The 14578-nt window shown below is 41.9% G+C and overlaps 1 protein-coding gene across 1 annotated transcript; it reads left to right on the forward strand.

Moving 5' to 3' along the window:
* The first annotated feature begins 402 nt into the window (after positions 1–402).
* Positions 403–10148, forward strand: LOC311100228 (complement factor B-like). The gene is made up of 18 exons (XM_084141048.1): positions 403–493; positions 1003–1215; positions 1320–1505; positions 1696–1878; positions 2055–2141; positions 5356–5498; positions 5648–5795; positions 5906–6034; positions 6166–6261; positions 6738–6875; positions 7254–7360; positions 7803–7932; positions 8126–8267; positions 8447–8526; positions 8636–8742; positions 8824–8959; positions 9171–9223; positions 9441–10148. Exons 1-18 carry the CDS (start codon positions 433–435, stop codon positions 9621–9623), a joined length of 2322 nt encoding a protein of 773 aa, XP_083997174.1. The 5' UTR covers positions 403–432; the 3' UTR covers positions 9624–10148.
* Positions 10149–14578: the final 4430 nt, after the last annotated feature.

A 14578-nucleotide genomic window follows, 5' to 3' on the forward strand; every position in this document is an offset into this window, starting at 1 on the left:
CTTTTTTTCTACGACACCTCGAGTTGGACTGGAATTACCCACAGACATATACAGAGCTGAGGCTAGGTTTACTTACTTGAATACACACTAGGATCTTTGACCTTTTTGGTCTAACCTGTTGTGAAATAAGCTGTCCTAGCTACGATTTGGTTTATCAAAGTACAAATAATGTTCATATAATAAATAGATAGATGATTGTCAGTTAGTCACAGGCTCGGATTTAAAAAGCGTATAAAAATGAATATGGCAAATTGTTGGACATTTTGTGAGTGTGTGTTTTGTTTCTCATTTAGTAGGTCATTCATCTTCTTTTATTTGACTTTAGGTTAACCAGTGACTTTTAGTTATACCTTCCCGCTAGTCCTTCCTACCTTCTCCATATAAAGATGCACCCTTTTGCAGATTGTTTTACTTTTGGACCTGTGAGCCACCATGGAGTTTTCTGTTCTCTGGCGTTTATCTGCAGTGCTGCTGTTATGTCCTCTCTATATGGGTAAGTGCCTTGACATGGCTCTTACATTCAAACTGCTGTTGTTGGCTTTTCTTACCTTTTTTGAAACATTTTCCCATATGCTCCTGTATTCTGGATAATATAACACTGGGTGGAAAATAAAATTCATGTATTCAACATAAAAAAAAAAAAATACATTATTGGATATATTTAACTACACGTGTTGTATTTCATAGAATTCACCGTCAATACTTTTTGACTGGGTGTTCATCAAAGTGAGACTTTACGTTTGGGGTGATCATATAATATTGTTGAATATCATAATGATCAACCTAAATTATTATTAGGGTCTTAAAATTCACTTGTGTACCTATACACACGTTCAGCTTTGACTCCATCCATTAGGGTTCTGTACACTATTAAGAATTCTGGTTTGGTAAAACTCGGATGTGTTCTGGTAATCTAGACAGATTCCCAACATGGCCCAGGCCGTTCATACAGGCACAAACGTGTGTAAAATAGATGGACCTTTTCCCACACTGACCCCACAGGTGTAGGTGTTCTGTGTGAAGTCACCTGTAGTGAGGAGGGAATGGGAATGGAAGGAGGTCATTACACTCTCACTAAGCAGCTCGAGTATGGCAGCATTCTGATATACCACTGTCCAGACGGGTACTATCCATTTCCTGCTTTAACTCGCTCGTGCCTGAAAAGCGGAACTTGGAAGCCAGCTCCACGAAGAAGACCTATTCAACAGTGCAGAAGTAAGTGATGATTCCTGATATCTTTGATGAAGACAGTATTTGACATAAGAGAAATGCTACTGAAATAGGGCTTTCTCCATCCATCTTGTTTTCTTCTTCTTTAGTGGTCGAATGCCCCAACCCCTTGGGTTTAGAAAGTGGTTCTGTCTTGCCTGTACAAAGTCAATATTTTGTCAACAATAAGACCACGTATGAGTGTTATTCGGGATACTCACTACGCGGCTCAGCCTCCCGTGTGTGCCAATCCCATGGGAAGTGGAGTGGGGGCACACCCATATGCAGCCGTGACTGTGAGTAGCAAACTATAATCTGCCTCTGTCTTCCTCCTCAGGACCCTCTTTGGTCGTAATGACACATTATAAATGACGTTCAGTGCCACAGCCTCTACAAAACCTCCCTATGTAGCATGCTATACCCTCCCTGCCTCTCACACCCTCCCTCTCCATTTCTCTCGGACTTTCTCCCACCATTCTCTTACAGCAGGAGGTGAAGATCGCTGTGCTGACCCTGGGATTCCAGCTGGTGCTAGGAGGTCTGGTTCCAGTTTTGGCATAGATGACGAATTGACATACCGCTGTGACGATGGCTTAAATTTGTTGGGGTCAAAGACGCGCGTATGTCAAGAGAGTGGCCAATGGACTGGGACTGAGCCTAGTTGTTACTGTAAGGCCCCAGAAAGACACCCAAAACAATAACAGTTTTCCAAGAAACACAACACAGTCACGACTAGTTCATTGCTCAAAGATGCCAAAAGATTGTCATGTACAGTCCAATGTCATAAACTGTGAAAAAGAGAGATTTACCCTGTGGTTGTCTGGTATCTTTTGTTCTTGTTGCAGACAAACACACGTATGACACTGCACTGGAGATCACGGAGGCCTTCGGCAGTGCTATCAGAGAGAGCCTTCAGCTGGCAGCGCCCATTGGTAGGTCTGCATAACAACCAATATGTCATCAATTGTTTATCTGTTGAAGTCTATTCTGTTGTCATCACCACCATAACATTATCATCATACAGTGCATTCGGAAATATTCTGCCTTATTCTAAAATGGATTCCATTTGGTTTTCCTCTCATCAATCTACACACTACCCCATAATGACAAAGCAAAAACAGGTTTTTAGACATTTTTGCAAATGTATTACAAATAAGAAATGGAAATATCACATTTACATAAGTATTCAAACCGTTTACTCAGTATTTTGTTGAAGCACCTTTGGCAGCGATTTCAGCCTTGAGTCTTCTTGGGTATGACGCTACAAGCTTGGCACACCTGTATTTGGGGAGTTTCTCCCATTCTTCTCTGAAGATCCTCTCAAGCTCTGTCAGGTTGAATGGGGAGCGTTGCTGCACAGCCACTTCTGCATTGTCTTGGCTGTGTGCTTAGGGTCGTTGTCCTGTTGGAAGGTGAACCTTCGCCCCTGTCGGAGGTCCTGAGCAGGTTTTCATCAAGGATCTCTCTGTACTTTGCTCTGTTAATCTTTCACTCGATCCTGACTAGTCTCTCAGTTCCTGCTGCTGAAAAACATCCCCACGGCATGATGCTGCCACCACCATGCTTCACCGTAGGGATGGTGCCAGGTTTCCTCCAGACGTGACTCTTGGCATTCAGGCCAAAGAGTTCAATCTTGGTTTCATCAGACCAGAGAATCTTGTTTCTTATGGTCTGATAGTCCTTTAGGTGCCTTTTTGCAAACTCCAAGCGGGCTGTCATGTGCCTTTTACTGAGGAGTGGCTTCCGTCTGGCCACTCTACCATAAAGGCCTGATTTGGTGGAGTGCTGCAGAGATGGTTGTCCTTCTGGAAGGTTCTCCCATCTCCACAGAGGAACTCTGGAGCTCTGTCAGAGTGACTATTGGGTTCTTGGTCACCTCCCTGATCAATTATCTTCTCCCCCGATTGCTCAGTTTGGCCGGGCGGCCAGCTCTAGGTAGAGTCTTGGTGGTACCAAACTTCTTCCATTTAAGAATGATGGAGGCCACTGTGATCTTGGGAACCTTCAATGCTGCAGACATTTTTTGGTACCCTTCCCCAGATCTGTGCTTCAACACAATCCTGTCTCGAAGCTCAACGGACAATTCCTTCGACCTAATGGCTTAGTTTTTGCTCTGACATGCACTGTCAACTGTGGGACCTTATATAGACAGGTGTGTGCCTTTCCAAATCATGTCCAACCAATAGAATTTACCACAGGTGGACTCCTATCAAGTTGTAGAAACATCTCAAGGATGATCAATGGAAACAGGATGCACCGGAGTTCAATTTTAAGTCTCATAGCAAAGGGTCTGAGTACTTACAGTGGGGGAAAAAAGTATTTAGTCAGCCACCAATTGTGCAAGTTCTCCCACTTAAAAATATGAGAGAGGCCTGTAATTTTCATCATAGGTACACGTCAACTGTGACAGACAAAATGAGAAAGAAAAATCCAGAAAATCACATTGTAGGATTTTTTATGAATTTATTTGCAAATTATGGTGGAAAATAAGTATTTGGTCACCTACAAACAAGCAAGATTTCTGGCTCTCACAGACCTGTAACAACTTCTTTAAGAGGCTCCTCTGTCCTCCACTCGTTACCTGTATTAATGGCACCGGTTTGAACTTGTTATCAGTATAAAAGACACCTGTCCACAACCTCAAACAGTCACACTCCAAACTCCACTATGGCCAAGACCAAAGAGCTGTCAAAGGACACCAGAAACACAATTGTAGACCTGCACCAGGCTAGGAAGACTGAATCTGCAATAGGTAAGCAGCTTGGTTTGAAGAAATCAACTGTGGGAGCAATTATTAGGAAATGGAAGACATACAAGACCACTGATAATCTCCCTCGATCTGGGGCTCCACGCAAGATCTCACCCCGTGGGGTCAAAATGATCACAAGAACGGTGAGCAAAAATCCCAGAACCACACGGGGGGACCTAGTGAATGACCTGCAGAGAGCTGGGACCAAAGTAACAAAGCCTACCATCAGTAACACACTACGCCGCCAGGGACTCAAATCCTGCAGTGCCAGACGTGTCCCCCTGCTTAAGCCAGTACATGTCCAGGCCCGTCTGAAGTTTGCTAGAGTGCATTTGGATGATCCAGAAGAGGATTGGGAGAATGTCATATGGTCAGATGAAACCAAAATATAACTTTTTGGTAAAAACTCAACTCGTCGTGTTTGGAGGACAAAGAATGCTGAGTTGCATCCAAAGAACACCATACCTACTGTGAAGCATGGGGGTGGAAACATCATGCTTTTGGGCTGTTTTTCTGCAAAGGGACCAGGATGACTGATTGAAGGAAAGAATGAATGGGGCCATGTATAATGAGATTTTGAGTGAAAACCTCCTTCCATCAGCAAGGGCATTGAAGATGAAACGTGGCTGGGTCTTTCAGCATGACAATGATCCCAAACACACCGCCCGGGCAACGAAGGAGTGGCTTCGTAAGAAGCATTTCAAGGTCCTGGAGTGGCCTAGCCAGTCTCCAGATCTCAACCCCATAGAAAATCTTTGGAGGGAGTTGAAAGTCCGTGTTGCCCAGCGACAGCCCCAAAACATCACTGCTCTAGAGGAGATCTGCATGGAGGAATGGGCCAAAATACCAGCAACAGTGTGTGAAAACCTTGTGAAGACTTACAGAAAACGTTTGACCTGTGTCATTGCCAACAAAGTATTGAGAAACTTTTGTTATTGACCAAATACTTATTTTCCACCATAATTTGCAAATAAATTCATTAAACATCCTACAATGTGATTTTCTGGAATTTTTTTCCTCATTTTGTCTGTCATAGTTGACGTGTACCTATGATGAAAATTACAGGCCTCTCTCATCTTTTTAAGTGGGAGAACTTGCACAATTGGTGGCTGACTAAATACTTTTTTCCCCCACTGTATAAGGTATCTGTTTTTTATTTTTTATACATTTGCAAACATTTCTAAAAACCTGTTTTTGCTTTGTTATTATGGGGTATTGTGTGTAGATTGATTATTTTATTTTATCTATTTTAAAATAAGGCTGTAATGTGGAAAAGGGGAAGGCGTCTGAATACTTTCCGAATGCACTGTATTTGCCAAACCTTTCACATATCCTCAAGCACACGTTATTTTCCACCTGTGATTGTCAAAGTAAGATATCCTACTGGTGCCTTTCAGATGACACAGATCAGGAAGGAAAGAAGATCACAATAGATAAAGCTGGAAAGCTTAACATATACATTGCTATGGACATCTCTGACAGCATTGAGGAGAAAGAGTTTGACAAAGCAAGAAATGCAGTCAAGAAACTTATCACAAAGGTATGTCACAGGCACTCACAAAGTATGCTATGTAGCTCATAGAAATGACTGACAATATGGAATCAGTTATTGGTTCACCACAGTATTCCTCTCATATTCTTTGACCCATCATTAAACGTTATCCTGTTTTGCATCTTCTCCTTTAACAGGTTAGCTCCTTTTCAGTCAGCCCAAATTATGAAATCCTTTTCTTCGCTTCTGATGTATTAGAGGTTGTCAACATAATAGATTTTTCTGGAGAAAATAGAAAACCACTTGAGGAAGTCTTGGCTAACTTGGACAACTTTAAATATGATGGTGAGCAACAAATGTACCATACATGTACTTACATCATCAAACAATACACTTATCCAATGGCTGGGTCAAATGTAATGTGACAAACAGTGTGCATGTGCACTTTTTCACAGCTAGAGATAATGTTGGGACCAATCTCAACCTTGCCTTTAGAACCATCCTGGAACGCATGGCTATCCAAAAACAACGAAATGAAACGTTATTCAAGGAGGTCTACCATGTCCTCATCTTTTTCACAGATGGTACTGTATTATTCATGTATATTTGTATTGGAAAGTATTTGAATGTATTGCAGTTTGCAGCTTATTTTTTAAAAGCTTTTGTTCACCTTTGGTCAGCTCAGTAATAATCCCTTGAATCTCTTTACTTGCAGGTGCTTACAACATGGGGGGTAGCCCTGAAAACACAGTTGCCAAAATTAGGGAAGCAGTGCACATGAATAAAAAGGAAGAACGGGATAAATATCTTGGTGAGGTCAAAAGTTTTGTGTTGTCTTGACATTTAACAAGAACTTGACATTCTACTCTCAGCTATTCTCACTCTTTTGTAGCCCCTTGGATTAATTTACTCCAAAATGTCTCTACACCCGATGGCAAAATGTATCGAATTGCACGAAATTAACTCTATAGCTTAAAAAATATTATCCGCTGTCAAGGGGGGCCACTAAAATGTTTTGCTCGCAAAGTTGGGGGGGGGGGGGGGGGGGGGGGTACCCCCATCAAAGTTGCCCATCCCTGCTGTACATGGTGGCTTTCTAACTAGAAAGACCGAGCAAGGCCTACAACAAGCAGTTTTCTCAGGAATAATGATCATTTCTGAACAATGATTTGTGGCACTCAGCACTGTACAATATTCCAAATTCAAGTTATCGTCTCAAGTATGTTAACGTTCTTGATTTCTTCTCATGCCTAATGATTTTTGGCACTTCCTCTTGTTTCTTTGTAGATATCTATGTTTTTGGTGTCGGAAGTGAAATTTTTGATGAAGATATCATGCCACTAGTGACAAAAAGGGACGGCGAGAAGCATTACTTTAAAGTAAAGGATGCTAAAGAATTGGAAAAAACCTTTGATGATATAATTGGTAAGAGTCCTAATTTAAACAACAATATAAACTGGGTGGTTCGAGCCCTGAATGCTGATTGGCTGACAGCTGTGGTATATCAGACCATACACCAAGGGTATGACAAAACATTTATTTATACTGCTCTAATGATGTTGGTAACCAGTTTATAATAGCAATAAGGCACCTCGGGGGTTTGTGATATATGGCCAATATACCACTGCGTCGTGCGTAAGAACAGCCCTTAGCCGTGGTATATTGGCCATATACCACACCCCCTCGGGCCTTATTGCTTAAACATAAAAGAATGTGTAGATTTCTATGTGTCTCTGCATGGATATTATTCTCTATTTTAGTTTCTTTGTTGTATCAGTGTGTTGAGTTCTCTCCTCCACATAGATGAAAGCAAGGTTGTGGGTTTATGCGGACTCCATAGAAACTATGATGACGGTACCGCAAACAGCATACGTCAAAGATACCCCTGGATGGCACGGATTGAAAACACAGTAATTACTCATGCCTCATGTTCACGCTTGATTATTTCATCAGTGACCCAGTGGCTTTTCTTCATGTTCAGATTTGATTTATGTGCACTGTCATTGCCAACACATTGCAGTTATACTAACTTATAATTGATTGGATTTCGTTTAAATTACAATATTTAAGTTAGAATTGTATTTGATAGCTAACGCTATACAGCAGACCTCGCCTGTCATTTAAGGCCTGAATTCAATCATCACTCAGTGTGTTTCTGCAATGCAATGTTTCAGGTTGTTTGTGCTATGGGAGTGATAAATGGCTGAAACACACCTCCCATACTCTGTTGTCTCATCCCAGTGCACAAAAAAATTTGAAATCTTGTTGACATTTAAATTAGATATTGATGCAAATCCCTGCCTGTTGTTATTTACAGTATTTATGTTCAACCTCTCTCTCCTGATACCATAGCATGAGGATGGAATAATTAGTAAATGCATGGGGTCTCTGGTCTCTCGCCGCTTCATCTTGACTGCTGCTCACTGCTTCAAGTTCGCAGACAAACCAGATAAAATCCGTGTTACGATTGGAAAACTTCAAGGTATAACCAGCCCCCCCTTTCAAAAACATTTGCACTTACACCTATTTTGTTTTTTTCTAATCTTTTTTTTTTCAAGTGATTATCATCATTACGAGAAAATCTGTCAGGATGCCACATTTACTTGAACAAGGCAACTGGTGATATTGTAAGCAATAGGTTTGGTCACTTACACTCTGGTCTTGCCCCTTAACAGTTGTAAATGGAGCATCACGTATAATATTACATCCTGATTATAATATCAGAGGTAAAGAGAAAGACGGGATTAAGGAGTTCTATGATTACGACGTAGCTCTCATCCAACTGGAGAAGGACGTAGATATCTCTATCAACATAAGGTTAGACTTATGACATTATGATGCGAAGGTAACCATGCGAAGGTAACCATGTGAAGGTAACCAGATTGAATACAATGACACAGACATTTTAGATCTTAATGTAAATAATCCAGGTCTTTGGAGTAACGTGTGAAGAACGTTGTTTTCTTTACGCATTCTTGCTTTACTGTGTTCCTCAGACCAATTTGCATCCCTTGCACCAAGGAAACAAGTGGCGCTTTAAGACTGGTAGGAGAGGCTACCACCTGCAAGCAACAAGGTGCAGTTACCGCACACACAGCCTATTCATCAAGATACACAGCCTGAATATAGCAAGGTTAATCTAGGTACTGTATGTTGCCTTGCCTCATATATTGTTCTCCTTGCAGAACAGCTATTGTTAAAAAATCCAATTGAAGAAGTCAGTTTCATTTCATTTGATAAGAAGGATCAAATGGATCAGCGCAGCGATGCCAAACTTAAGCTTGAGGTTCAGGTGAGTGCTTGCATGATGTCTGACCACACACACCAATGGATGATGCCCGTATGTGCGCCTCTCATTTATTTTTCTCTTCAGCTGAGGGACAGTTGTATCAGATTGGCTGCTACTCAGGTAGATGGCATAACACCACTTAATCTAAAGGATGTTGTGACTGACAACTTCCTGTGCACGGGTGGGCGTCAACCTACTAGAGATAATATTGCCTGCAAAGGTATGTTAACAGTTAATTGAACATTAGATGATGCACTCACTGTTTGTTTATATGTAATGAGAACCTTATGTTTTGAATTAGTATTATTGTAATATAATTATTGTAACTTGTTAAAAATGAAAACAGTTCTCTATTACTTTGTCTTACCTCTTCATTTGTGTGTGTACGTGTGTGTGTGTACGTGCGTGTGTGTGTGTGTATGTGTGCGCAGGTGACTCCGGTGGAGCTGTGTTTAAGGACTATGATGATTACCGCACCATTCAGGTTAGAGACATTCGGGCATATCTACACTACATACAGCAGAGCAACAAAGATCCTAGCTAAGTGGCAACTTTCTATGTACCTCATACTTCTTGCTCTTTCCTTTTTTCTACAATGATTATTCCATATTTATTTCAGTAAAATGTATTTGCAAACCTCTGGGGTCTTCGTGATCTACAGTTAATTAGTAGCGTACTGACACCTCTTCCATTCTTCATAGGTTGGAGTGATCAGCTGGGGAACCAAAGACCTGTGCCCTGGTGGTAGCAGTGATGTCCAACAGGAGTCTGACGATGAATCCAGAGATTTCCACATCAACCTCTTTAAAGTTGTGCCGTTTCTGAAGAAGTATTTGGGGGATGAGTCACAAGATTATGAACCTCTTCAGTTTTTAGACAAATGAAGAGTTTCATTCCAAAACGTTCTATATCCATTTTCAGAAATGTTGGTAAAGTAGCTTTTATTGTTTAAAGAACTTCTGAAAGAGATTAGTGTGTTTTTTCACTATCATGGCATGGGGTTGTTCAATGACAGACCTGTATTTGTTTGAAATCTATCACTTGATGGTTTAATTTCAGAGAGACAAATAATCATGTTTTTTGGCAAAACACAAATGTAACACAAGAACTGTACAAATGAAACATGTGAGATCAATTTGAGTCAATATGAGATCTGTATGTACAACATTTTACATTTTAGTCATCTTGCAGATGCTCATATCCATAGTGACTTACAGTTAGTGCATTCATCTTAAGATGTGTGGATATAGCGACGGTGATAAAGATGTATTTGAACAAAAGTTGTTTTACGATCATGCATCTACTGCACTGAACATGCACGTCTTAAAAAATTGGTTGTTGAATCGAACTATAGTTATCAATGAAAGTGTTTTCTTAACTACTGCTGATGAATAAACTCATTACCTGAACTGGAAGCATTTCCTTTCTGTAGTCCATCCATGTATAATGCCTGGTCTTAAAGCCCCTTGGCCTTTTCTCATTTGGGAAAAGTCTGTCCTCCACCCTCGCTCTCTTCCGTCCTCTCCTCCGTGACCCAGAAACCGATCAGTGGTTGATTGGTCGAGGAGTGTGTCAATTCGTTAGTAGGCAAACGGAAGACCCTCCCCTCCTGGATAGCCTCCTTTTGGCAAGGAAGTGTATCCTACCGCAGAAGAGTTTTGATATCTGCCACACCCCATTTGAATCAGCTGTTGTTTTGTCAGAGGAGAAAAGCATGCACACATTTAAAAACAATATACTACTTATCCTTTTATACATAAAATGTATTGCACAGCTAACTTTGAGGTTTTATCACTTTACACATTTTTGGGGGGGATCCACCCCTGTAAACGTAATTTGCCTGATGACGCGCAAGTGGAGAAGGAGCTTCTCATTTCATACAAGCGCATTTTCGTCCACGTTCACTCTCCTCGCCACGCCTCCTCTCCTCGATTACCTTTGACCTTTTTCAAAAGGAGGCGAGAGAGGATGCAGGAGCTGAGCAAATCTATACTGAACAAAAATGTAAACTCAACATGCAACAATTTTAAAGATTTTACTGAGTTACAGTTCATATAAGGAAATCATCAATTGAAATAAATTCATTAGGCCCTAATCTATGGATTTCACATGATTGGGAATAGAGATATGCATCTGTTGGTCACAGATACCTTAAAAAATAAAAAGGTAGGGGCGTGGATCAGAAAACCAGTCAGTATCTTGTGTGCCCACAATTTGCCTCATGCAGAGCGACACATCGCCTTCGCATAGAGTTGATCAGGCTATTGATTGAGGCCTGTGGAATGTTGTCACACTCCTTTTCAATGGCTGTGCGAAGTTGCTGGATATTGGCGGGAACTGGAACACGCTGTCGTACACATCGATCCAGAGCATCCCAAACATGTCAATTGGTGACATGTCCTGTGAGTATGCAGGCCATGGAAGAACTGGGACATGTCAGTTGCAAGGAATTGTGTACAGATCCTTTTGACATGGGGCCATGCATTATCATGCTGAAACATGAGGTAATGGCGGCGGATGAATGGCTCGACAATGGGCCTCAGGATCTCATCACGGTATCTCTGTGCACTCAAATTGCCATCGATAAAATGCAATTGTGTTCATTGTCCGTGGCTTATGCCTGCCTATAACATAACCCCACTGCCAATATGGGGCACTCTGTTCACAACGTTGACATCAGCAAACCGCTCGCCCACATGACGCCATACACATGGTCTGCGGTTGTGAGGCTGGTTGGACGTACTGCCAAATTCTCTAAAATTACATTGGAGGTGGCTTATGGTAGAGAAATTAACATTAAATTATCTGGCAACAGCTCTGGTGGACATTCCTAGTCAGCATACCAATTGCACTCTCCCTCAAAACTTGAGACATCTCTGGCAGTGTTGTCTGACAAAACTTCACATTTTAGAGTGGCCTTTTATTGTCCCTAGCAACAAGGTGCACCTGTGTAATCATCATGCTGTATAATCAGCTTCTTGGTATGTCACACCTGTCAGGTGGATGGATTATCTTGGCAAAGGATAAATGTTCACTAACAGGGATGTAAACAAATTAGTTCACAAAATTAGAGAGAAATAAACGTTTTGTGCATATGAAAAATGTATGGGATATTTTATTTCAGCTCATGAAAACATGGGACCAACACTTTACATGTTGCGTTTATATTTTTGTTCAGTGTCATTGAGAAAAGGCCAGTGTCCTCCCCTCCTCGATGGTCGTTACTAGTTAACAGAGCCAAAGTCATAATTATAAAAACTATTTATAAAATGTATCTTCCTAAACCTAACCTTAACCCTAACCCAGGGGTGAAAGTATAATTAATTGAATCCCGGTGCAGGACCTCCTATGTGTGCACACGCTTGTCAAACAATCACTTCAAAGGGATCCTTTAATAGGCTACCCCCACACGTTTATCCACTCACAACACATTTCCAGCCTCCAAACAGAGGTGAATAGAAAGAGACATCTGTTAGGCCTACACAAAACACCAAAAAGGTCATGTCATTAGGCCATCATTTATGTGTCCACTGCTGTCTGCGTGTGTCTCAGCCACTGAAATCGCATTTTGGAGTGTAGGCTATACCACCAATTTTCATGCCTCTTGACATGCGGTAATAATAAATAAAGGGAAAGGGGGATACCTAGTCAGTTGTACAACTGAATGCATTCAACTGAAATGTGTCTTCCACATTTAACTCAACCCCTCTGAATCAGAGAGGTGCGGAGGGCTGACTTAAATCGACATCCACGTCTTTTTTTTGTCAATGTTGACTTTGTGGCTGTGGAATCTGACCTTGTGGCTGTGTTTTTAAATAACATTCTCTGAACGTTACTAAAGTTTTCTTGTGTTTTTATGGAACATTTTCTTAACGTTCTTGGAACAATTTGAGAACATGGGTTAACTTTAACCTTGAGGAAACCTGGAGGAAACGTTATGCTGAAGTACTAAAATTTCCACATAAGAATGTTGTTTCCAGTGGCGAAACATGACTATAGGACCTTCATAGTTGCAGATGGCGCCGACTGACATGGCAGCTCTGCTTCTACCTCCTAAGCAACTTTGCAGTATTTTGTTTTTTTGTGTGTTATTTCTTACATTATTAGCCCAGAATGTTTTTTGTGTTATTACATACAGCCGGAAATAACTTTGGGATATCAGAACGGCGGTAACTCACCAGCATACGACCAGGAATACGAGTTTCCCAAATTGGATTCTTTGTTCGTACCCCCAGGGCAATTGAACTTTTCCCAGAGGCTGCTCCAAGACGCCACTGGCGGAGAAGAGGCGTGCACACCATCCACCACTTCGAGTATATTACTTGCTAATGTTCAGTCTCTGGACAGAAAAGTAGACGAGCTCAGATCTCCTTCCAGAGAGACATCAGGGACTGTAACATACTCTGTTTCACGGAATCATGGCTCTCTCTGGATATACTGTCCCCGTCCATACAGTCAGCTGGGTTCTCAGTACATCACGCAGACAGGAATAAAGAACTCTCCGGGAAGAAGAAAGGCGGTGGTGTATGTTTCATGATTAACTACTCATGGTGTGATTGTGATAACGTACAGAAACTCAAGTCCTTTTGTTCACCCGACCTAGAATACCTCACAATCAAATGCCTCCCAAGAGAATTATCTTTGGTTATAGTCACAGCCGTGTATATTCCCCCTCAAGCTGATACCACGACGGCCCTCAAGGAACTACACTGGACTTTGTGCAAACTGGAAACCACATATCCTGAGGCCACAATGATTGTAGCTGGGGATTTTCCTCAAAGCAAATTTGATGAAAACGCTACCAAAATCTTAGCAACACATTGACTGTAGTACTCGCGCTGGAAAAAACGCTCGACCACTGCTACTCCCCCTTCCGGATGCCTACAAGTCCCTCCCCCGCCCTCCCCTCGGCAAATCAGATCACAACTCCATTTTGCTCCTCCCTTCCTATAGGCAGAAACTCAAAACAGGAAGTACCAGTGCTAAGGTCCATTCAACGCTGGTCTGACCAATCGAAATCCATGCTTCAAGAATGTTTTGATCACGCGGACTGGGATATGTTCCAGGTAGCCTCTGAGAATAACATTGACGTATACACGAACATGGTGACTGAGTTCATCAGGAAGTGTATAGGGGATGTTGTTCCCACTGTAACTATTATAACCTACCCAAACCAGAAACCGTGGATAGATGGCAGCATTCGCACAAAACTGAAAGCACGAACCAATGCATTTAACCATGGCCAGGTGACTGGGAATATGGTTGAATACAAACAGTGTAGTTATTCCCTCCGTAAGGCAATGAAACAGGCAAAACATCAGTACAGACACAAAGTGGAGTCGCAATTCAACGGCTCAGGGTCTACAGACAATCACAGATTACAAAGGGAAAACCAGCCTCGTCGCGGACACCGACCTCTTGCTCCCGGACAAGCTGAACACCTTCTTCGCCCGCTTTGAGGATAATGTAGTGCCACCAACGCGGCACGCTCCCAAGAACGGTGGGCTCTCGTTCTCCGTGGCCGACGTGAGTAAGACATTTAAGTGGGTTAACCTTGCAAGACTGCCGGCCCAGACCGCATCCCTAGCCGCGTCCTCAGAGCATGCGCAGACCAGCTGGCTGGAGTGTTTACAGACATATTCAATCTCTCCCTATCCCAGTCTGCTGTCCCCACTTGCTTCAAGATGCCCACCATTGTTCCTGTACGTAAGAAAGCAAAGGTAACTTAACGACTATTGCCCCATAGCACTCACTTCTGTCATCATGAAGTGCTTTGAGAGGCTAGTTAATGATCATATCACCTCTACATTTACATTTAAGTCATTTAGCAGACGCTCTT

Source organism: Coregonus lavaretus, assembly GCF_964263955.1.
Source record: "Coregonus lavaretus genome assembly, chromosome: 24".
Lineage (NCBI taxonomy): Eukaryota > Metazoa > Chordata > Actinopteri > Salmoniformes > Salmonidae > Coregonus > Coregonus lavaretus.